This window comes from Equus caballus, chromosome 13 (genome assembly GCF_041296265.1).
Source record: "Equus caballus isolate H_3958 breed thoroughbred chromosome 13, TB-T2T, whole genome shotgun sequence".
NCBI classification, from domain to species: Eukaryota; Metazoa; Chordata; class Mammalia; order Perissodactyla; family Equidae; genus Equus; species Equus caballus.
In genome coordinates, this window is record NC_091696.1 from 41,430,827 (window position 1) to 41,455,077 (window position 24,251).

At 46.9% G+C, this 24,251-nt stretch overlaps 2 protein-coding genes across 27 annotated transcripts in view; one reads left to right on the forward strand and one right to left on the reverse strand.

Annotated features, from left to right (window-relative positions):
- Positions 1 to 15,524, reverse strand: part of NDE1 (nudE neurodevelopment protein 1) — a 31,463-nt gene extending 15,939 nt beyond the window's left edge. For 2 of the 8 annotated variants that reach the window (XM_005598888.4, XM_070232264.1), the window contains exons 1-3: positions 14,169 to 15,524; positions 2,738 to 2,866; positions 1,245 to 1,398 (exon numbers count right to left, since the gene is read on the reverse strand). In XM_005598888.4, the coding sequence (XP_005598945.2) occupies positions 1,245 to 1,398; positions 2,738 to 2,820 (237 nt within the window). In that variant the 5' untranslated portion in view covers positions 2,821 to 2,866; positions 14,169 to 15,524. Of the gene's footprint in view, positions 1 to 1,244; positions 1,399 to 2,737; positions 2,867 to 4,788; positions 7,672 to 8,344; positions 8,666 to 9,402; positions 10,377 to 14,168 lie in introns of those variants that run through there. The other 6 variants (XM_023616274.2, XM_023616276.2, XM_070232260.1 and 3 more) reach the window with 5 other exon arrangements.
- Positions 15,471 to 24,251, forward strand: part of MARF1 (meiosis regulator and mRNA stability factor 1) — a 43,384-nt gene continuing 34,603 nt past the window's right edge. For 3 of the 19 annotated variants that reach the window (XM_005598890.4, XM_070232245.1, XM_070232247.1), the window contains exons 1-4: positions 15,471 to 15,679; positions 19,658 to 19,859; positions 22,023 to 22,712; positions 23,444 to 23,618. In XM_005598890.4, coding sequence (XP_005598947.2) covers positions 19,716 to 19,859; positions 22,023 to 22,712; positions 23,444 to 23,618 — 1,009 coding nt within the window. In that variant the 5' untranslated portion in view covers positions 15,471 to 15,679; positions 19,658 to 19,715. Of the gene's footprint in view, positions 15,680 to 15,885; positions 15,981 to 19,657; positions 19,860 to 22,022; positions 22,713 to 23,443; positions 23,619 to 24,251 lie in introns of those variants that run through there. The other 16 variants (XM_005598889.4, XM_001489539.6, XM_005598891.4 and 13 more) reach the window with 8 other exon arrangements.

Here is a 24,251-nt window from a genome sequence, read left to right on the forward strand (position 1 = left end):
CACAAAGCTGCTGGCTAAACACACACCGCCCCCCCACCCCCAACCTTCCAAAACCAGCTCAGGTCCCTCCCAGCCCCTCCGTGAAGCTGTCTACGACCCATGCACAGCCTTCTCTCCCGGAAGGAGCTCACAGTCAGGACTATGTAACTGAGCATCTTTTCCCTAAGTGCTTCCTGGTGTCTGTCTTCCCCACGAAGCTTCCAGAGGGCAAAGAGCACATCTCCTTCCACTGTCCATCACATCTAGCCCTGGGGACACACCGCACGGCCCTGGGCTCTCTCCTCTAGTGGTTCAAAATTTACGTGAGGAGCTTTATTAAAATAAATAATCAAATAAAGAGACATGCAGGCATGCGGGGACCCCACCTAGGCTTACAGAGAATGGGAATCTCAGGGCGGGGGTGGGTCCAGCCCTGTCTGCTCTTTACGAAGCTGGCCAAGTGATCTGCCTGGCAGTTGACGGCGCAGTGCCTCAGTCCCGAGGGCAGAGTGTTACACTCAGGGGCCATCTGCTAAGCCCTACAGCATACCCTAAAGGCAGTCTCCACCCTTTAGGGTGGTGGTTCTCCAGACACCTGGCAATGTCTGCAGACATTCCTGGTCGTCATAACTGGAGGAGGGGGTGCTATTGGCATGGAGCAGCAGGTGGAGACCAGAGATGCTGTTAAACACCCTACAAGGCAAAACTCAGCCCCCACGAGAGAGAAGGATCTGGCCTCAGACGTCAACAGTGCCCAAGTTGAGGAAGCTACTCTAGACCAAAACTGTCCAACGGAACTTTCTGTAATACGGAAACATTCTATGGCATATGGCCGTGGAGCACTTGAAATGTGGCCAGTATGACCGAGGAAGTGAATTTTATTTTGTTTTAATTAACCTAAATGTCAACAGCCACCTGTGGCTAGGGGCTCCCATACCGGACAGCATAACCTTGGACCTCATGACACAATGATCGGCAATTCCAGCAACACTCCAGACTCTATAAAACTGTCTACCTTTCATGTGCCTTGTAGGATTGTTACAGACAGCCAAGAAGGGCCGTGGGAACACACGTGTGACTCGCTTCTCACGAATTCCTCCCATCGGGGGCATAAAGAGTTCAACGCCACACCCACCCAGTAGGCCTGCAGGTGGGAGCGAGCCCAGGGCCGTGGTCCCTCGCCCTGCATGGCTCCCTCTTCCAGCTGCACACACCCGGCTGGAAGCCCGTCCACACCTGTGTGCATCTCCTCCCCACCTCCTCACCTTGATGGTTTCCAGCTCCATGCGGAGGCGGTTGTTTTCCGACAGGAGGTCCCTGTTCCTGGTCTCAATCTGTTGCAGCTGCGTCTCCAATTCGGCTTCGTACTCGCGGCTTCCCTCCTGGAATTCTCGCAGCTCCTCCTGCGTGTTCTCCGCCCTACGGCAGAATTCCCAGACGTCAGCTGACAACCGACCGAGCACGTCCGCGCTGCTGGGTGTCGTCCGTGGACCAGCTCTTTACCCAACTACCGTCTGAGGCAGCAACTGTCATTATCCTCATTTTGCAGATGGAAAGATGAGGTTTGGACACCTGAGGGACTTGTCTCAAAGGTCACACAAGAAGTCAGAGACAGAGCTTGGCGCTGAACCCAGGTGTGCCTGACTCCAAAGCCAACTGTCAACCAACTCACTCTTCATTCCTTCATTTGACATATATTTTTTTGAGCCCAACATGCAGTAAATATACTTTGGATGGTGTATCCTCTGCAGATTTCTTTGCAAGTAGAAACTGGACATAACATAAATGTTCACTTACCACCTCACCATAATCTGTCCTGGCGCAATCCCCAACACCCAATTCCAGTTTCTCAATCCTTTAAATTCAAGGGACTTTTTTTTTTTTTATCTTTTTGAGGAAGATGAGCCCTGAACCAACATCCACCACCAATCCTCCTCTTTTTTTTGCTAAGGAAGATTGGCCCTGAGCGAACATCCATGCCCATCTTCCTCTACTTTATATGTGGGACACCTACCACAGCATGGCATGCCAACCGCTGCCATGTCCGCACCCGGGATCCGAACCTGCGAACCCTGGGCTGCCGAAGTGGAGCATGTAAACTTAATCGCTGTGCCAGCAAGCGAGCCGCCTAGGGACTTTTTAAAAAAAAATACCAAGTCTGAATTATCTTTAAGTCAAACTAAGAATAACCAGATTAGAGGGACTGGCATGAGACCTCCATGTGGAGATGATAAGAGTCCACGAGAAATAAAAAGAAACAATGCTGAATGCACACACATGCACGTACTCACACATGCACATACATGAATGCATACATGCGTGTGTCGTGTACACGCTACTCCCAGATATGGGCACTGAAACACTGATTTTGAGTTTAAAAATCTGCACCAACCCATTCTGCTGGGTATAAGGACAAGTTCTTTCCCCACACCAGACATGGCATCTGGGAGCTGATAACACCCTGTGAGAAAATAAGATGGGAGGGAAGAGAGCAGGGTCCTTAGGACAACAGGCTTTAGAGCTCAAATTCCAGCTCTGCCACTTGCTGGCTGTGCCCTTGGGCAAGTTTACTCAGAAGCTCAGTTTCCCCCTCCATAAGATGGGGTGTTACTGGTTTCCTCACAGGGCAGTTTTGAGATTTAACTGAGATCCTGGATGTTAAGCCCTTCACAGTGCTTGGCAGAGAACAGGCCCACAAGTAAAGGTAGCTGCCATCATTGCGGGAAGACAACAGCACGGTGAGCTTGGGAGAACTGACCTCTGCTTGTAGGTCATGGCCAGATCTTTCCAATAGATAGCTTCTTCCTCCTCAGAGCCGAAGGACTTCCCCAAGTCTTCCATTGTGCAAACGGGGTGGGGGGAGATCACTGTCCTCGTGGCATGGCGTCTAGGAGAGAAGGGTTGAAAATTACTACCCACATCTGGTTAAATACTTCATCTTTAATGGGGGAAAAAAAATTCCTGAACTTTAAGTCCGATTAAATGACAAAATATTGCCCCAAAACTAAAACTAAACCTAGACAAAATACAGCCCACTTGCATGTGACATTCCACAGACAGACACAACTACCAGGATTTGCTGATTTATGACCCTTGCCGGGTAGGGCGGGGAAGGACAAAAGAAGGCGACGACATCTCCTGGGGTTCTAGCTTAGGGCGGCCACCATCCCCATCACCAGAGATGAAGGCTGTGAGAAGGAACGCCTTGGGGGCACGGGGACAAGGAGCCCAGTTCAGGACGTTTTAATGTGACATGCCTATGACACATCCAGATGTAACAATAGATCTGAAACTCAGGGGGGAAATCTGGGCTGATGATACAAATGTAAGAGTCAGGGGTTTGTAGCTGGTTCTTTCCTTTTTCTTGGGACAGAACCACTGGAGAATTGAATGAGGGCTATTTCTGGAACTCTGAGGAATGCCTGTGTTTGAAAGGCGGGCAAAGAAAGAAACAGTCATCGAAGGAGACGGAGAGGAGAACGAGGAGGAGTGAGCTGTCCCGGGGATGGATGGTCTCAAGGGAAAAGAGAATGTTCCACAGTCTCCACGCTGCAACAGAGAAGCTGGTGAGATCAAGACTGGAAAATATCCACGAGGCTTGGCGAGATGTCGGTCACTGGGGATGTGAGCAAGAGTTTCAACACCGTGGAGGAGGGAGGAGGAAGACACTGGGTGAAGGAGTAACTGGGAGGCGAGGAAAAGGAAGTGGACGCAATTTTGGAGAACTGGGTGTGAGAAGCAGAGACAGTCACTAGAAGGGAGAGAGTGACAAGGGCCTCGATTCTGAGGACTCGGAGACATCCAGAGCAGAGGCTCGGCAACAAGTTTCTATTAACAGGTGTCAGTTGACAGACTCCCTACTGAGAGAGCCTCTTGATGTAACAGCTTATTTTCTGCATTTATTTAAGGCTCGAGCTTGTCAAAAGGCCATTAGGAATCCAAATGAGCTGTTTCCAAGGTCCCCTCCCTTCTCTCAAGGGAGCTCACAGTCTGGTGTGTGCCCTTGGGGACAAAAGAATGAATGCAACCCCTCACTTTGCCCCTCACAACCAACGTGCCGTGTTTTTGGCTAAAAACACAAATCATTCAGCTAAATACGTTAGTGTTGACACGGACACGATCACCAACTTCTGGACCCCCTGGGAGAAATTGAACAATTATACCTATATTCGAGCATCGCACTTACTGACAATTCTACATTTGTCAGTACCTGTATTCACATCTTCTCCTCCTCCTAATTTCTCTCCCTTCCCTAATTCAGAGAAAACAGGCCACGTCCCCATCTACCCACCCCTTTCTGGAGAACCACGTTTCTCTGAAAGTTTGATCAAAGCAGAGAAGCTAGAGGGAGTAGAAAGCTGCTGGGGGTTTTTTTTCCAGTTCAGCGTTCCTTCCTCCATCTTTCTGCATCAGCACCTCAATACTCCCTTGGGAGAACTTATCCTACACTCATTCCACGTGATTCAGACGGACTTGATGTCATCTTCCATGCCTGGGAAAAGGCACGTGACTACTCATGCCTCCAGTATCAGTAACTGGCTCAAGGGTGGGCCTAACACAACTGAGCCAATGACAAGGGATCAGCCTAACCCAACTGAGCCAATGACTGGTTCAGGGGCCAACCTAACCCAACTGAGCCAATGACAGGGGTGGGCCTAACCCAAGCTGAGCCACTGAGTGTCCAGGCCCAGGTCTCTTGCAGAGCTATCAAGACAGAAACTCTCTGGAAGTGTTAACTAACTTTAATGTGGAAATCATTTTGCAACACATACGTGTATCAAACCATCATGTGGTACACCTAAAACTTACACAATGGCCTATGTCAATTACATCTGTATAAAGCTGGTAAACAAAGGGAACTCTTTCCACCAGCGTTCTCAGGGTGGTGGAGGTAAGCCTGGAGCTGCCAGGGGTCATCTTGCCATCACAAGGGAGGAGCCCGCCTGAGAAAGAAACCACAACAGAGGAGAGCAGGGCCAAGAGGTGGAGAGACCGGGTCCTGACGCTATCGTTTCAACAGCTGGATCCAGTTGTACCTGATTTAAGGTTACGAGAGAGAATCAACTCCCTTTTTCGGTTGTACCAGTTAGGGCTGGATTTCTGCCATAAGAGAGTCCTAATTAATGTAGGGAGTGAAAACTCTTGTTTGCTGAAAGTAAAAAGGACAGAGTACTTAGAGGGTAAATAACAGTAATTAACACGGCGATGGGTATGGGTGAACCCAGGTCTGGTATGCCCTGCTTAAGCTGTGAGCTCTAAGGAGCCCAGATCTCATCTAATACGTAGTCACCAAACCAGTATCTACAGCGTCCAGAACCCAGAGCCCGTGCAACTCGCTTATGCTGCAGCCACGCTGCCTTCTTTCTGTTCCTTGAATACACTAAGCTTGCTCCCACTTCAGGGCCTTCGCACTTGCTGTTCACTCTGCCTGGAATGCTTGTACCTTAGATCTCTGCCTGGCAGGTTTCCTTCTTGCCATTCAGATCTCAGCTGAGATGTCTTCCCCAGAGAGACTTTATCCAAATATCTCACCAAATACCCTCTCCAGCCCTTCACTATCATAACAACTAACTCTGCTGTTTTATTTTATCACTTCATGAGTTTTATTTTTATCGTCCCCCACTGGATTGTCAGTTGTTGAGCACTGGGACCCTCTCTGTCTTGCTTTTTTATCCCCACTGCCCAGAACAGTGCCTGGCACATAACAGGCACTCAACAAACGCTTGTGGAATGAACAAACCTGGGGAAGACAGAGATTGACCACTAGCTGGAGGGGATGTGAGGTTCAGGAAAGGCAGGAAGCAAGAGACCCTCTGAAGGCTAGTTTACGTCTGTAAATCCCTAGGATGCTTCTCAGGATGGGGAAAACCTCTCTCTCCCTCAGGACCTGAGTGGCATGTCATTAACGGGAAGTGGTTGGAGGAGAGGATACCCTGTTGGCATCTGCCCCCTCCCCGGGTTTACATGATAAAGAGCATTTGATGACTTGTTGGGGTTTCATAGCTCTCATCCAGCACACCTGACAGATGGGTTTTAGAAAAGGGCTTTTTCTTTTTTTTGAGGAAGATTAGCCCTGAGCTAACTGCTGCCAATCCTTTTTCTTTTTTAGCTGAGGAAGACTGGCCCTGAGCTAACATCAGTCCCCATCTTCCTCTACTTTATATGTGGGACGCCTACCACAGCATGGCGTGCCAAGCGGTGCCATGTCCGCACCTGGGATCCGAACTGGCGAACCCCGGGCCGCCGAAGTGGAACGTGCAAACTTAACCACTGTGCCACTGGGCGGTCCCCAGAAAAGGACTTCTTAAAACACTGTGATCCTGGCCAGTGAGGCTTAAAATTTCATCCTCAGGAAAGAAATGAATCTGAGAAGTTTTAGAGGCACTGCCATTTTGGGAGGGGATCTACTTACAGTCACACTGATGAGAAGGATCTGGTTTGGGACCTGACGGACTGGGGAGAAAGCATGCAGAGCCCTGAGCTCATGTCACAGCCTGCACAATCTTTGACTTGCAACTAAAGGACAAAAAACCACGGGCTTGGCATTTCGATCCCAAACCTGTAAAGAATCCTTAGGGAAGAGAATGTACTAGAGGCTAAGGGGGAAGAAGTGACAGCTGAACTTTGCTTTGTTATGAAGCAGCGATCTTAAAAACAGAAGATTTTTCCTTTGCCATTTGAAAACGTCTCAAAGTTCTAATGTGAATTATTCTCTGCCACAGAGAGCAGGTAAGATGGCTTGCAGAGGTTCCCTCTTCCAGGCTTATTGACTGAATTTTGTCATCGCCTTCTATTTGCTGTGTGCCGGGCATTTAATAAGTTATTTTTGAACAACTTTATCTTCCTGAAGCTATTCGACTACAAGAGTAAGTAGGGCCAGCCGAGTGGTGTAGTGGTTAAGTTGGTGCGCTCTGCTTTGGTGGCCTGGGGTTCCCAGGTTTGGATCCCAGGCGTGAACCTACACACTGCTTGTTAAGCCATGCTGTGGCGGTGTCCCATATATAGGGTAGAGGAATATTGGCACAGATGTTAGCTCAAGGCCAATCTTCCTCACCAAAAAAAAAAAAAAAAAAACCCACTTAAAGGAAAAAATGTTTTAAAAAAGAGTAAGCAAGGCAATCACTTGGCTTCTTAGAAAAAGAAGCTGGAGCAGAAAAACTGTATGCCTTGGCCATCCCATAGGTACAAGTGAGTGGCAGGGGCAAAGCAGACCAAAGTGCAAGAGGAGTCTTTGAATTCAAGTTCAAGGTCTCCCTGGGATTGCAAACAGACTGACTGGAGGGCAGATTCACTCCTTTCATTGGCCTACACTGTCTTTTAAAAGGCACTGTGACAGGCAGGTGTTCACGCTTGGTCATGGTGTACACAACTTTGCATCCGCTATCTTAAAAGTGAATATTGCATGCATTTATTTCATCAGCGCTACAGGCGGTAGGCCTCCTAACTTGTGTTCTCACTATGCCATTGTGCCCAAGCCGCTGTGCGGACAAATCTAATGGGCACCTCAAATGGATCTGCTACAGCGTGCAAGGAAGAACAAGCTGGAATCAAGTGGTTTGAAAAGTATCCATTTTCTATTTTGCATAACTTAGATCTCCCACTGCTACAAAAATGGGTTTCAGCAAGCCTTTTTTTTTTTTTTTGCATGTCTTCTATGATTAAACTTAACAGGAAGGCCTGAAAACACACTTGAGACACACACCTTTGATTTCAAAACTCTCGAAAAAACAAAGCAAGCTTTCTTGGCTCTCCTCTGAGTGAGGAAAGCCAGCACAGCTGGTCAGGAGCAATACACAAGTATAAACTCTTAGGAATCAACTCATAGCCCTTCTCTACTCCAACCCCAGTCCTTCCCAAGCAAAACACAAGGAAGAGCTGAGGGGAAAGGGAGGGACAGAAACAAACTTGCCAAATGTCGGCATGTGCTCCAACAGCTTCTATGTTATGACACACACACTTTGCATTTTGCAGAAGTGACATCATGGGGGCAAAATCAGTCAAGAGTCAGCAAGTCTGGCTGCTGTCTTTGTGCTTTCAAAGTCTGTAATGATCTACCTACGAAAGTCCTTAGATAGGCATGCAAGGACCTATGTTCAAGGGTGTACACCATCATTCACGGATGTGGAAAATGAGAGAAACTTCGCTGTCAACAGAGGAAGGATCGGAAAACTACGCAGTTGTTAAGAAGACTTGTAGGTACTAATATGGAAGAAAATTCATGATATGTTAAGAAAGGATGCCATTTTGTTTACAAAGCCATCTTCCCTTTCTCTATTTGTGCATACACAAATAGAAGAGTCTAGAAGGATGTACCAGAATGGGGACAAAGCAGGCACTGAGTTGAGAACTTGTACCTGACACGTACCTGACACACCGCTACTATCCACACTGACTTTTACAGTGAGCATATGTTGCTTCTGAAATTTTAAGAAGACAAACTTGGACAAAAAAAAGAGAACAGGGGCCAGCCTGGTGGCACAGCAGTTAAGTTCACGTGTTCCACTTCGGCAGCCTGAGGTTCGTCAGTTCGGATCCTGGGTGCAGACCTACACACTGCTTGTCAAGCCATGCTGTGCCAGGCGTCCCACATAAAACAGAGGCAGATGGGCACAGATGTTTGCTCAGGGCCAGTCTTCCTCAGCAAAAAAGCAGGAGGATTGGCGGCAGATGTGAGCTCAGGGCTAATCTTCCTCAAAAAAAAAAAAAAAAAAGAATAGCTATTGTTCCAATATAATATTATTCTCCTGAACCAAAATGCCAGGGAAAGAATTTTTCCTGCTGTGGTGTCTGTCCCCCTTGTCCATCCCTTTTCAAACATTTCTGAACACCTACTAAGTGTTAGGCCCTGCTGGGAGAGGCGACACAAAGCACCTACATCGCACCAGGTGCAGACACAGTACGAGCTGCTGACACCAACTTTCTGTATGAAGGCGAGCTCAGGGTAGGAAATTATCTTGTAAGGAAAGGGAGTGTAATCTTTCTGGGCTCACACGTTCTAAGGCAAAAGAACACACTTTGGAAACAAAAATAACATCCTAACAGAATAAGCCAAGTTAAGAAACTATTATCCAAAATGGGATAAAATATAGCAATGAGAGGCCCCTGAAACTTCAAGGGCAGAGATCATCTGGATGGAATCCTACACAAAAGATACGCTAAGAGGAAAGATTTAAGTTTCAATACCACTGTGGCAGTGGGAGGTGGGGGAGTGGTCAGATAACAGGTGCCTCTCGGGAGTCGCTGGGATTCAATTACTCTTCAAAGCACCCTACCTATATCCTAAAATGCCATCCTATCCTAGAATACACAAACAAAACTAGCACAGAAAATGACAAATCTCGGCCCAGCGCGCGCTGCAAAGGCCATTCCTTTAGAAAGAAACTTAAAAGGGGCCTCGGGCTAAAAGTAGAAAGGGGGCACAACCTGCTACAAAGCCTGGACAAAGAAATCAGGCAGGCTCAGACCCTCAGGAGGCAGAGAACCTGAGATGACCGGAGAAGATAATACAGCTTCCCAAAAGAGGTGTCAAGGTGATGGCGGGGTTTCCCATGACCTCAGAGAGGCAGGTAAGCCCGGCCGCTGCATTCAAGCGGGAGAATAAGCGTTTTCATCCTTTATCCAAGCCTTGCCCAAAGCGCTGGCAGGGGAAATCTGAAACGTCCTGTAGCAGAGATCTGAGAAAAGCGAAGGGAAGGAGACTGTTCCAAACACGTTCCCGAAGGGAGAGAGGTGCCAAGGTGGGGGAGGCCTGCGCTGAGGGTGGGGGGCAGGGTGGGGAAGCGGGCGAGAAGGGGGCTGCGAGGAATGGGGCGGGTGGGGGGAAGAGATGGGGGCAGCAGGAGGAAAGGGGTGGCAGGGATTGAGGAGGGGCAGAAAACAGAGCGAGAAGAGAGACTAGGGGAGTCAAGGAGAGGAGTCTGGGGTGGGAGGGCAGAGGACCGAGGAAGTCAAGCAGGGAGGGGAGGGCAGCAGGTCGGAGAGAGATCAGCGCGGAAAGAGAAACAAAGTTGGCAAGGGCGAGCAGCCGGGCGCGAGGACACAAGGCTGGGAAGGCACAAAGTTAGGAAAGGACGCTCCAGGGCAGCGCGATTTTCCAGCCCAGCGCCCGGGACCGGCGGAGTCGGGGCGGCCGGGGAGCGATGCGCAGCGAGGGGCGCGCTGGGGTCCCCACAAGGCGGCGGCCGGGGGTCCCGAGAGCGCGGCGGGCGCCGGGGAGGGACGGGGGAGTCCCCCCGGCGGCGGTGGCGGACCCCGGGCAGCTCCCACCCGCACCGGGTGCAGCCCCGCACTTACCGGGCTCGGGCGCCGAGGACGGGCGGCGGCGGCGGCGGCGGGGAGCGGCCCGGGCCTCCGGACCCCGCCCCCGCCCCCGCGCCCGGCACCGCCCATTGGCTGCCGCGCCACGGGACCGCGTCCGCCTCGGCCAATCAGCGCCGAGCAGCGCGGTTTGGAAACTTTTTTCCCAGGGCCCGGGCGCGGCGCGGCCACGCGGCGGTCCTGGGCGGGAGGGGGCCCCCGGAGGCTCTGGCTGGCAGGCTACTCCCCGGGCACTCGGGGACGGGCTTGGGCTTGTGGGCCACGCACTTCAAGAAAATACGCCTCCTTCCCCTTGTCACCGGTTGCATTTTCCCATTCTTGCACTTTCCTCAAATCAGACGGACGGACAAAGATCCAGGTCCGCTTAGCCTAAGGAATGCCCATGTCCTTCCTAGTCCTTTACGCCCAAAATAAAATCTGCAACATCATTATCTTCTTCAAAGGCAGAAAAACTTACTGTGCAAAACCTTGATCTCGAGGGTGGCTTTGAAATTCTCGCTCTGCCCCTTACTAGCTGTGTGATCTTGGGCAAGTAACTTAGACCCTCTGTGACTTAGTTTCCTCATCTATGAAACGGAATTCACGTGAGATTCTACCTCATAGGGTTATGCAGAGGCCAAAGTATTTGAAAAGCATTTAGGACAGTGCCTAGCACATAGTTAAGTACTATCCATTTGTTAAATGATCATGAATTTTTTTTTAAAGATTTTATTTTTCCTTTTTCTCCCCAAAGCCCCTCCAGGTACATAGTTGCATATTTTTAGTTGTGGGTCCTTCTAGTTGTGGCATGTGGGACACCGCCCCAGCATGGCTTGATGAGTGGTGCCATGTCCAGGCCCAGGATTCCAACCAGTGAAACCCCTGGCCACCACAGCGGAGCTCGTGAACTCAACCACTCGGCCACAGGGCCAGCCCCTCCTTTTTTTTTCTAAAGATTTTATTTTTTTACAAATTTTAATCATGAACTTTTAATTGGTGATGCACGTCAGGTGCAATGCTAACTTCTCGACATGGGTTTTTTCATTTCTCACAGCAACTCCAATCGTTCACCAACAAATGTTTCTTGCACACTCATGCTTATGGCACAATAAATGGCAGACAAGATGCCTGTCCTCAAAGAGCTAATACTGTTAAGAAGGAAAGATGAGACCACCAAACAGAAGAAGTGAAATAATTTCAGACGGTAATAAGAGCGATTAGTAGAGCAAGGTCATTTGATAGGAAGGGGCTGGAGAGGGGTCACTTCAGAGGGTCAGGGAAGGCTGCTCTATGGAGGTGACCATGGAGCTGAGACCCAGAAGATGAGCACCCCAGAAAAGCACTTTTATCGCCTTTATTTTAAAGATGAGAAAACAAAGGCGCAGGACGTTAAACGCTGTTGACGAAAATAATCCATAACCAATCTATAAACGAAAATTTGGGTGAGTTTGTTCTGAGCTGTAATCTGAGGACCATGGCCTGGGGCCTTTCTTCCCAAAGGAAGAAAGAGCACCAAAGAAGTGAGGTATACAGAGTGGTTATATACCCCCATACAGGACGTTTCACATATGATTGAAATGTCCCTCCCACAATAGTCACAAGATTGCCCTGTCGACACAGCGCTTGCTTGATGGACACAGCAGGTAGTGGGTCTGCTATCTCAGAGGGCATAGCAGGAGACAAGCCTATTGTCTGGAGCTGGGTGGTCACAGGTGAGCGCAGCAATCAGTTCCTAGCCTAAGGAAAGATGCTTAATCCTTAAGGGAATGCCAACGTTGGGAGGGGGAGGGAAGTTGCACCTTTATCTCAAAGGCCTTTGTTCTTGCCATAGAGAATCTCTAAAGCAGATATACAATGCATGCTCAACAGCCACGGTCAAGCCCTTTTGGAAAGACAAGGTCAGGCCGAATTAGGTTTACACTAAATGGCTTCCTCATATTCTCCAATATATGCTATTGCTTGCCATTTTTATTTGTCAACGCATTGCCCGAGGTCTCACAAATAGTAAGAAATCAGGCTTTAAAACTGGGTCTGTTTGACTCCTACACCCCTGTTCTTCAGCGCTATGCTAGAAGGAAAGAGAACTTAGCTACTTTGAGGCCTCTGACCACACTCTTAGAAGCCCTCCTACCTCCTTGCCGTGGTTAAGAATGACCTTTCTGGAATTCAACTTTGTTTCGAGCCCTTGCTAGTTCCTGAAAAAGCTCCGAGACACAAAAGTGAACGACCGCCTACTTTCAACAGGGTTAAGGAAAGTACCAAAATGTCTTTCAGGAAACTTTCTCCTAGTCCCAAATGCTAGTAAATCATTTGCAGCTTCTTGACGCGTTTGCTCTGATATTATCTTTCACTCCAGAATTTATTTGACCCTTACCATTCTGGGAGGTTTCTGGGCAGGGCAGCATCACCCGAGTTCACAGCTAAACTGAAGCACAAATTGATGAGGTATGAGTCCTGACTAAACGGCATTGACCAAGTCATTTAGACTAATTGATTTTCGGTTTCCTTCATTTTCCGCTAAAAAAAAGGGAGAGGACATTGAAATGATTATCATTAAAGTCCTCTTCAGGAAACAGGAGTTTAGGTAGATGGGTTTGTCATTAGGCCCAGGCTTTCACTGGTTCGAATCCTGGGCTTGGACATGGCACCAGATATTAGGTCATCTTGAGGCGACATCCCACATACCACAACTAGAAGGACCCACAACTAAATATATACAACTGTGTACTGCGGGGCTTTGGGGAGAAAAAGGAAAAATAAAATCTTAAAAAAAAAAGAATTTTTTTTTTCCTGAGGAAGATTGGCCCTGAGCGAACATCAGTTGCTAATCTCCCTCTTTTTTTCCTCCCCAAAGCCCCAGTACATAGTTGTATATCCTAGATGTAGGTCATTCTAGCTCTTCTATGTGGGATGTCACCACAGCATGGCTTGATGAGTGACGTGTAGGTCTGTGCCCAGGATCCAAAACCTGGGCCACTGATGTGGAGCACGCAAACTTAACCACTTTGCCACTGGGCTGGCCCCCAATTTGTTTTCCTTGTAGCTTTCAGATATGAATGAGCAGAGAGCTCCGTTTGTCTACTTTAAGTACTTCCATCATAATTTATGAATTCAAAACACTAAACCTAACATAGGCAGAAGAGGAGTTGCTGGGGATGAACTCCTTTAGTGGCAACTAGGCCACTTAAATAACACAAAAAATCCTCATCCTGGTTTCATGAATGTGCAGACCCTAATTTGGGCAAGGAAAAAAACTGAAAGTTACTCTCTGATCAAAAAAACTTGCCCAGCAAGGAAACAGGAATAAGATTAACAGAGGTTATACTTAAGAAAATGTATTTCAAGAAAAACGTTAAAGCACTCTTTCACAAACATCAAATTGTATTTTGATTCATAACACAATTTGGTCTGCTTCCAAGGGCTCGTGTACTCTGCTTCGGCTAGTTTTCTACAGAAAACAACAAAATTGCATTTCTTTAAAAATTATTTGTAATTCAGACTTGTCATTAGCTTTCCATTTAGTATGACTGATTCTTTTTTATTACTGTATTTAACCTGTGCAGACCAAGCACAGCTCTGGACTTGAAAGAATGCCAAGTGAAGTCAAATAAAATGTGTCTGCTCTTTATTATGTTTTGTGGCTAAAAACATTTTTTAAAAAGTAATAAAGTCCACAATTACTTTGTTTCCTTTTTTATATTTTTAGCTAATAAGATCTTTGTTCGGAGATACTCAAGAACAAAAAGGAGAAAGAAAAACACCTCTAAAGAGAAGTATATTTGTTTGGTACCTTGAAAAAAACCTAAAAGCTAGAAACAGGGTTGTCTTTCATCTGTTCTAATTCCCACTTGGAAAATTCTACCCACACAGAGACACAATGAAGATTTACTCACCAGTAATAAATACCTAAGCAGGCAGATGATGTGTATACTTGTCATCGGCCTTCTGGAAAATGAAATACAAGCACAAAGCATTCTTCAGCTTCGTGTTGGATCTTGCCTTCCACAATACGTGTCTTTAAGGATGTCTACAGCGATGTATTAGCTTCTGCTGAAATTTCCCCCCCTTAACGCGAACTGCCTACTGAAATTGTCTAACGTTACAGACTTCAGGGGAAAAAAAAATTCTCTTCTGGCAATTTCTACTCACTGATTCTTCTGCAAAGTTAATCTATTTCTTGGCCAACCTCAGAAATAAACTTTCACGTAGTAGTCAGCCAGCGCATCCTAAACGAGGTCTCAATTGAGCTATGTGCTTTGTTTTTCCCCTTAATTTGCAACAGGAAATAGTGAGCAGCTGGCCGTTTCAGAAACGACCCTTGTGATTACTGAGTTCGTTTTTTTAAAAATTTATTTCCAGTAAAAGTAAAGATTGTGAGGCGCAAAAAACAAACAAACAAAAAAACCCCCCAAACGTGGCATATCTATCCACGTAAAACACAAGCTGTTGTTGGCCTCACAAGGCTTTTGCAACTCCCAAGTTCTCCTTTTTGCTTGCCCGGCCTGTCACTGGCAAAGTTGCATGCATTTATAACGAGCTCTGGACCAGGGCTTTTAAAAAGGACGCTTTCCTACTACAGTCACGAGGACCTCTTAATGGTTGGTGACAATCGCCAGCCCAGTCTTGGCACACGCTTTATTTTTGCCAGCCGGGCGGCAACTTTGCAAGGAGCCCTGCGGCCCGCAAGGACCTCGTGGGAAGCCCCGTCGGCTATCCTTCTCTCCACTGGCCACTAGGCTGCACTAGGTGAAGGATGCTGCGGAACACATGCGTCATTTCATATTTTTTAAGAAATAAAGTAGAATCATCACGTGACAAGAAAGCACGAGAGAGGGAGGACAAAAGCCAAAACGATCGGGTTTTTTATCGAAATCCCGTTTAAATCGCCTTCCTTCAAATCCCCGAAAGGGCTGAATTGTATCAAATCCCGGTTGGCAGGTTTTTTCCCCCCGGTTCCACCTCCCAAGCTCCCTAATTCTCCGCTTTCAGGTTCCTTTCCACGCCACCACGAGACGCCAGGGGGAAGGCCCCCCTTAAACTGGGGGTTTGCGCCCCAAAAGCCGGGATCGCGCCCCGGGAAGGTCCCTATTTAGGGGTTTATCGGGAGGGGACTGAGCCTGACGAGGCTGCAGGGCCGCGAGGCCCCGCCCCCCCCGGGGTTCCCAGCACGCCCCGCGCGGGGAGGACGCGGCGGCGGGGGAGGGGCGGAGGAAGGGGCGGAGCGACGGGGAGAGAAGGGCGGCGGTTTTGCGACAGGGGCGGTGCGGTGCGGAAGCGGAAGTGGAGGGTGCGCTTGGCGGCGGCGGCGGGAGCTGCGGAGTCGGGAATCAAAACAAAGGGCCTGGGGGGGCGGGGGGAAGGCGGCGGGGTCGGAATGTGAGCGACGGAGGAGCTGGCGGTAGAGGTGAGTTTGCTGGCGGCCCTGGGGGCTAGTCCCCGACGGCCCCAGTGCTGTGGGACCACCAGGCTGGAGGGGGGACAGTGTCCCCCCTTCCCCTGCCCATTGCTGGCGGGGGTGGGGAGGTTGGCTAGTCCCAGGGGAGGGATTGGGACCCCCCCCCCCCAGTTAGGCCCCCACGCAAGATTCGGGTTGTCTCCCTTTTAGGTCCATTCAAGACTGTCATTGCTGTGCCGCCGCTGCTGCCCTTTGGGGGAATTTGGCTCCCCGCCCGCACCTGTCCTGCTTCCTATGTGGGGCCCTCCAGGTGTGGCGAGCACCTTTCCAAAGGAGTATGCACAGTTGGAAGGTGGAGAGAGGAAGAAAGGGGCGAGTGTTTCTGCAACCCTCTGGAGCGTTTTGCATCCTCCTCCGTCTTTCAGCACTCTTTAGGGTGTAGCCCCTGGCTTGACAGATAGTGTTGAGTTGCCTAAGGGCTTGAGCCGCTCCCACTACTAATTGCACCGCGACACGGTGATACACCTTTTAGAGTTTCCCCCAGCCCCTTTCTTATATTACACAGAGCTTTCTAGTTACATTTGTAGTGTCTTTTGGACTTCCTAACATCTGAGCGGTAAATACTCTGTTTTGCGTACAGGGAGGTTGAAACCTGAGTGATCTTCCTAGACATTACATTTATTGAGCTCCTCATTCGTTCAGCAATTATTGATATGTGCCAGTCCCTGTCCTAAGTGCAGGAGATAGAATATTGAATAAGAAAACATGATCCCTGCTGTCACGTGGGGGAGACAGATGATAAAAAAGCAAGCAAGTAAGATAATTTTAGGTAGAAGAGCTATGAAAAGAAAAACAGTAGTGGGATGTGGTGGTGGTCGAGGGCTAGATTGGTTGTTAAGAGAAGACCACTGCTAAGTTTTCTGCTTTGTTGCCTTTAATCCAAACCACAGCCCTATGGGGGTGCTAGTGTTATTATCAGGCCCATTTTATGGATGGGGTCTGGGGTTCAGAGAGGTTGTGAGTTGCCCAAAGCCGCACAGATAGAAAGCAGCAGAGTTGAGATTAATACGCAGACAGTCTGAGGTCAGAGTCTGTTCCCAACCACAATCTGAATTGCTCAAAGACTCTGAGAGATAATGGCAGAAGACTCCCACTCAAATGAAACAGAACTTTCTTTGGCTAAGTTACTTAGTGGCATTCCAAGAAATACTGGGGAAATTTTCTGGGTGCAGGCTACTAACAAGCTAATGCTTTTTACTTTCTGTTGCTTGTGTTGAACAATACTGAAGGCACCTTGGTGTGGTGGACTAGCCTAGTTCTGCCTCGTTTCTAATTGTGTGATGTTGGGCGGGTTACAAAACTTCACTAAACTTCTGTCTCCTCCTCTGCAAAATGTGACTGTTTATCCCTTGTCTATCTCACAGATTTACTGTAGGGAAAAAAATTACATAAATGGATCTCATTGTCTGGTTGTTTTCATCACTGTATCCTTTGTGCCAAGCACAGGCCTGCTATATAGTAGATAGTAAATATTTGCTGAATGAGGTGTAGGGGAGCAGAATTTACTATCTCTAAAGTGTCTCTTTGGCTTGATTATTTTTGAGAACAAAAGACTCAGGAAGAAACTTTGACCTTCCCCAACTGCCTGAAAGAATTTAAGGTAGAAGGCCTATTTCAGGAAGTAGCTATCAGCATAGAGAACTATAGTGTAAGATGAACTAGGTGTGGTAGACAGGGAGGAACCAAGCAAGGCCCACTTGATCAAAGTCCTCTCCATGTCTCATTGTCTCTGCAAGGCACAGCCAACTTTTATTTACCAAACATTTGCTTTTCTGTCTCCATGTGAATTATCTTCCTCCCCTTTGAAGTCCCAAACCAGGACCCCCAACATCCTCCTTTGTCTTTAGCTGAAGGTGGTGTTTAAGGATGTAGCTTCAGCCATTTTGGTGAGTTACCCAGTTTTCCTGGGTTTCTTCCAGGTATACCTGTTATTAAACTTGTTTGATTTTCTCCTGCTACTCTGTCTCAGGTCAGTTTAATTCGTAGGCCAGGCAGAAGAACCTAGAGTAGAGGAATATTTCTTCCTCCCTTACAGAAGAAATAAATAATGTTAAAAAAGTGTTTTGTAAACTATATTATACTCTACATATGCTCACTTTTGGAATTGGCCTTGGAGAGATCTGAGCGAGCACGTTGAAGTTCGGTATAGTGTGGACATCACAGGTTCTTACGATCTAGAGAGGAGGTTGTTGGGGGATGTAAGACCTGTATTTAATAGGAAAAACAAGTATCATAATTTACTATCATTGTGGCAGTTAACTCCAGCTCTGTCTCCACATTAACTCCTGACTCTGTATAGTAGATAAACAGCTGCTTGGTTCATTCCCTCATTCAGCAAATATTTACTTAGTATATACTATGTAGCAGGCCCTGTGCTTGGCACAAGTGATACAATGGTGAAAAGAAACAGATGGTGGGAACCTTTATCTAATTTTTTTCCCCCTCAGTAATTCTGTGAGGTGGACAGGGTAGGAATAAGGCACACTTTACAGCGGAAGAAACCGAAACTTAATGAAGTCTTGTAGCTTTGACGGAAGGGCCAAGTAGTAAATATTTGGGGGCTTTGTGGGCCATACAGTCTCTTGAAAATACTCAGCTCTGCAGTTTTACTGCCAAGATAGCCATAGACAATACTTACATGTTTGAGTGTGGCTGTGTCTCAATAAAACTATTTCTAGACACTGAAATTTGAATAATTTTGTACACAAAATATTCTTCTTTTGATTTTTTCCCAAGAATTTAAAAACGTAGAGTACATTCGTAGTTGAAGGCCATTTAAACACAAGCAGTGGGCTGGTTTTGGCTGGTAGGCATGGTTCGTCTGTCTGTGCTGTATGTGATCAGTTCTCCAGGACCTGAGATAGAGTGCTTGTATAGGTGTCTCTCCCCTCACCCTAATATGTGGATGTTAAAATCCCTTGAAAAGAGCGTCTTACAAGAGACATAGCTAAAAGAAATTCTTTTCTGCAAGAAAAATTAATAACCTTAAAATGGCCCCTGTAGGTAATAGGTGGTTGTTGGGGGCTGATGGCGAGGACTGGAAATGAGGTTCAGTTGTCCTTGCCATTGGCAGTCTGCCTCCAGGCCAAATGGCTGTTATTGATTTGATCTGCTTTTATTGTACCGTTTAAGACTTGTAAGAGTGTTGTAGCACTGGAGTAGACACAGCTCATCTGTGGCTTGAGATTTCTCTGAGATTTGTGGTGGGATATCAGATTGCCCTTGCGTAATAAGTAAACTAAGAAATTGGTTCAATTTGTTCTGCAGCAGAATCAAATTCAAAGTTCACAGAGGTTACTTAATTTGGGCCTTCCATACTCATATCAAAGACACAGTGGGATAGGTTGCTTTTAAATCAATTTCAAAATCTTACATAATTCGTAATGAGGACGTGGTTGTTCTTTTACTAAAATGACATGCTCTCTTCTGTTAACTTTTTGACTCTCACAAGTACAGTCTTTAGAGAGAGAAAGTTGAGCAGAATTAAGAAAAGCTATAGAAAACATTTGCCCAGGGCCAGAGGAAGTTGGCTGCAGCCAAGTGAAGCAGACAGGTTCCGCTCAGGGATGCGCAGGTGTCCGGGGTCGGGCTCCTTCTCGCAAGCATGGCTGTTTATCGAAAAGAAATAGGGCTCAGCCAGAGTTCATTTGAAACCGAAGAGCTGTGGAACATGAGAGATGGAAGATTATAGATTTTTTCTAAAAAAAATCAGGTTGATACAGTTGGAGTTCAAGCGTAAACAGCCAACCAAGTTTATGAAGTTTTAGTGACCTGTAATATGCTTTGATAGCTGTTCTACTTTTGTTCCTTAAGATCTGACTTGTTGGGAGCCGTTGCACCATAAATAGAGTTGCAGTCTCACATTTTAATAAATTGTAAGATTTATATGTCCGCAAATAAATGACATTGACGTCTCCTTCTTAACAGGGTGGAAGAATGAAAGAAAAGAAAGATGAAAGAATGTTGAACCACTTTGTATGGCTGTATGATGGAAGGAACCGGAAGTGAGAACTCCTGCAGTAGAACTCTGGGATGGCTTCAGCGAGATAACGATGCTAAACCATGGCTTTGGAAATTCTCTAATTGCTTTTCTCGTCCTGAGCAGACGTTGCCACTTAGTCCCCAAACGGTAACTATGTGCAAGGCTAAGGACATAGCGAATTCCTTACGCAAATAGAGGAGAGGTCCGTTTGGCCTGGGCTGGGCTCTCTCTCTGGAGGCTGCACTGGGTTCTCCGTTGTACCCTCCTTCTAGTACTGCTTGGAGCACAGTATTATAATTCCTGACTCAATGAGAGCATAGTTTAACTTCTTTACATCCACTCTTAAGGAACAGTAGATGGTTGAAGAAATATTTAATGTTAACATTTTGGGAAGATTTGTTTCTCATTAAAGTCACATGTTCCAAAGATTAAATCCATCTTGTAGAATCGGAGGAGAGTACAAAACAGGTTTTATTTTACTGTGGCCTTCTGAGTTTTGAGTCTTACAATCAAGGAAAGATTGATAGGACCTTATTGACAGTCTTTTCCTGTTCAAGATTTCTCTTGAGTATTTAAATATGCCTGTAACGTCTTCCTTTTTCTTTTCATAGTGATCTTAACTACTTCTGATTTCATTTCATGCATCGTTACCACTTGTCTATTTCATTTTTTTTTTTTTACTATTGCACTTAGGATTTAAATGAGACTTTACTGTGAATTTCTATAAGGGTATTAATAATAACTTAAAAAAGAAATCAAATTCCCCATCTTCTCCTGGTTTCCATTATGTAGTTATCTTTGTTGCATGGCATCAGTAATTGGGGTCGTTCCAGAAGTGTTTGACTTTAGGGACAGTTGACAGCAGGGTTGGCCGCTCAAGCAGGGCTTCCTGGGATGGCAGGTCAGGCCCTCGTGGAGTCACACGGTACAGAATCGCACTCTCAACTTTACAGATCCAGAAACGCGATTTTGTCTGTGGCACCCAGAATCGAGTACATTCAGGGGGACCAAGTTATAGTCCCCCTGCCCATAAGAGCCAGATCTAGATAAATCAGAATGCCAGTGAATTAATTTCCAGCCTGAACTCTAATTACCAAGAGGGCAGAACACACTGCTTGTCGGCTCATCAGTCCATTGCCGTTACCTCCTTTTTAGGAAAAGTCTCACTGCAAACCCAGATTTCTCCCAAATGAGCGTACCCTCCCACCTGAGTGTAGAATCATGGCAAAAGGAGTACAATCCCAGCAGTCAGACGGCCCCTCCTGTGCTCTGAGGGGTGAGCGTGTGGCGGTCACTGTATCAGGACATCCTCTTCAGCCTCAGTTTCTGCAGTCAGCCAAGAAAGGCTGTTGATGAGTTGACCCCTCTCAGTGGCCAGGCGCGCTGCTGAGTCCTTTATGTGCAGTATCCCACTTTGTCCTTCTGACAGCTATCGGAGCACATTCTGTTCTTTCCAACTGAAGGATGAGGAAACTGAAGCCCACGGAGGTTAATCACTTACTCAGGGTCGTAAAACTATTGAGTATCACATTCAAACCCAGGTCTCTGACACCAGTGCCATACCATAAGCCTTAGAAAGGTACTAGCCTCATGTGTCTGTGTTGGAGGCATATGACAAACCATTTCTCTTGTGTCTTTTTAGATAGTTATCTTATTACTCTAGTTCTTTTCACTGGCTGCAAAATAGTTGTTGGCATTATGGCTTTAGGACATGATATCCTAGGGTTTGCTAAATGTCATCAGGAACATGTTTTAAGACCTTTCCACAGACAGGCCACTGGGGCGGGTGGCTCATCTCATCCTTAGGGTTTGGCATCTTCTTCTCTGGAGGACTTTCCTAAAACCCCTTTACGGTCTGACTGCAAGAACTATTAAATATTTTCCTCACAGCACTTGGCCTGTAAGCCCTCTTTATGGAATGCTGTTTGTGACTCTGTTGTTTCCGTGCCATCTGCTTTGTCTTCAGAAGATCCCGTGAGGCAAGGGGAAGTTAGAAAGGGAGATCAGTGAGACGTGGCTGGGTAACCGGCTCACTGAAGATGTAAACAACCCCCCCCCCCCCCCCCCCCGTCTCTTAAGACTCAGGAAGGACACAGTCTTAGTTTCAACGGTCTGTTCGATGCTCATCTCCCGCAGGCCTCTCTGAAGAGAGCCCCTCGTTTTAGCTGCCGTTCCGTTTGTTGGGTTAAGATTGAGGGATGTAGGCAAGACTGAACACCATTTATTTCCGTTTCTGCATGCAGTAGGATGTACGTAACCCAAAGTCGCTGGCCTCATACAATTACCTTGTGTTGTGATTTTCTCCCTCAGAAAGATTACATGGAGAACAAGAAAGTCGCTGTGGAATTAAAGGATGCACCATCTCCCCTTCATGCTGGCTCTAAGCTTTTCCCAGCAGTCCCTCTTCCAGATATTCATTCTCTTCAGCAACCTAAAATACAGCTTTCAGCCGTCCCCAAAGTAAGCTGCTGTGCTCATTGCTCTAGTGAGCCCTCCACTTCGCCGATGCGTTTTGGTGGTGGCGGTGGCGGCGGTGGCGGAGGTGCTGGTAGCTTGATTCACACGGGCGCACTGTTCGACTCGCAGAGCAGCAGGACCATCACGTGTCAGGTAGGGTCCGGGCTTGCTTTCCAGTCTGCATCTTCACTCCAGAATGCCTCAGCTAGGAATAACTTGGCCGGCATTGCCAGTGACTTTCCCAGCATGCGTCTAGAAGGTAACCTCTCATCCTGCAAACACCTGCCCTGTTGTGGAAAGCTCCATTTCCAGTCCTGTCACGGTAACGTGCACCAGCTGCATCAGCTCCCGGCTCTGCAGGGCTGCCCCTCCGCTGGCTATTTCCCCTGTTCTGATTTCACAAGTGGGGCTCCCGGGCATTTGGAAGAGCACATTTCACAGTCGGAGCTAACGCCTCACCTGTGCACCAACTCTTTGCACCTAAATGTGGTACCTCCGGTTTGTTTAAAGGGCTCACTTTACTGCGAAGACTGCCTAAACAAGGTTCGTATCTTTTTCTTTGTTATGTTGGGTGCAGCTGAGGTTTGAGGAATGACTTTTTTAAAGCGGATCTATCTTGGAAAAGCTTTGTTGTGCTTGGGGTTGGAGATTCTTCCGTGATGTAGCTTTCTCCCCATCACCATAACTCCTGCTGGTCCTGAAAGAAGCGATGGGAGAGACCATTCGAAAAAGTGCAGAGTAATTATTGATGTAGTTGATGCCCTTAGAGTCACCTGTCGTCATAAATCTATTTCCCGCGTGTGAACGTAGTTCAGCCAAGCTTCGGGCTCTGTTTTGTCTTTAAAGGCTGGAGCACAGTTGTGATTACTTACAGCTAACACCTTATACACGGACCCATTCATGTAATGTAGGCAACTGCATGTTGTCCTTTTGTGATAACTTGGGGAACTTGAAACTTGGCCTCAGTCACACCAGTGTTCTAGTAAAGACTAATGCCCTTCACGTAAAGTGTGTCTGCGGTCTCCGTTGCCCCAGAATGTAAAGGTCTGACCATGTGAATATCTTCCCTGGTAATTTCAAGTCACTTCTTCAAGTGCATTTATGAATTGATAGCTCATAGTTCTGGGAAAGATGATTTGAAAATACATTTTATCAGAGGTTAGCAGGTGGAAAGGAGAAACACTTAGAATGTGTTTTCAGTTGTTGTATATATCTCTAGGTTCTGAAATGATGTATCTGAAACCTCCTCCTTTTTTAAAAAAATTTTAAAACAGCCGGCAAGAAATAGTATAATTGATGCTGCTAAAGTCTGGCCAAATATACCACCTCCAAATGCTCAGAGTGCACCTGTTACTATTCCTCTGTGTAATGGCTGCGGAACCAAAGGAACGGGCAAGGAGACCACGCTGTTATTGGCGACCAGTCTAGGCAAAGCTGCTTCGAAATTTGGTAAATGACACTATGGTATAAAATGTGCATATTTAGTTTTCAGTATCTAATACTAACACTGCATTTCTTTGCCTTTCAAAAACTCCTTGTGGTTCTAAAGCTACTGTGTATGTGAGTCTCCATTTCTCTCTTTTGGCAGAAATCTTTTTATTCTCATAGACCACGAAGTCATTTCCCCTTTATGTCGGGCCGAGGCTATTTGAGATCAGAAGCTGTGGTAGTAAAATGGGGAGTATATTAGGAGAAATAAGTGTTGGAGGGAACTTGGTGTCAACTTAGGTTCATAATCACACTTGGTGATTGTCTGCTCGCTGGAAGTTCCTAGTATTTAGAAAGATTTAGTAATGGCTGATGAAAAACTGTATATGAAAACCTAAGATCATTTCCCCAAAAGGTAGTTAACGTGATATTTTATCTTTCAACAACACTCTTTAAACTGTTAAATCCAATGTTAATGCAATGTTAAAAATCATTTAAAATCAAAGACAGTAACAACTTCACCCCTCGTCGCCTCTTCCCTGTTCTTCATTCTTGGTAGGTGGACAGATGTGGGCAGAGCATGAAAATCAGACCCCAGGGCTGCAGGGTCCATTCACCTCTGTGTAGTGTTCAGAGAGGCAGAGCTGGTCAGCA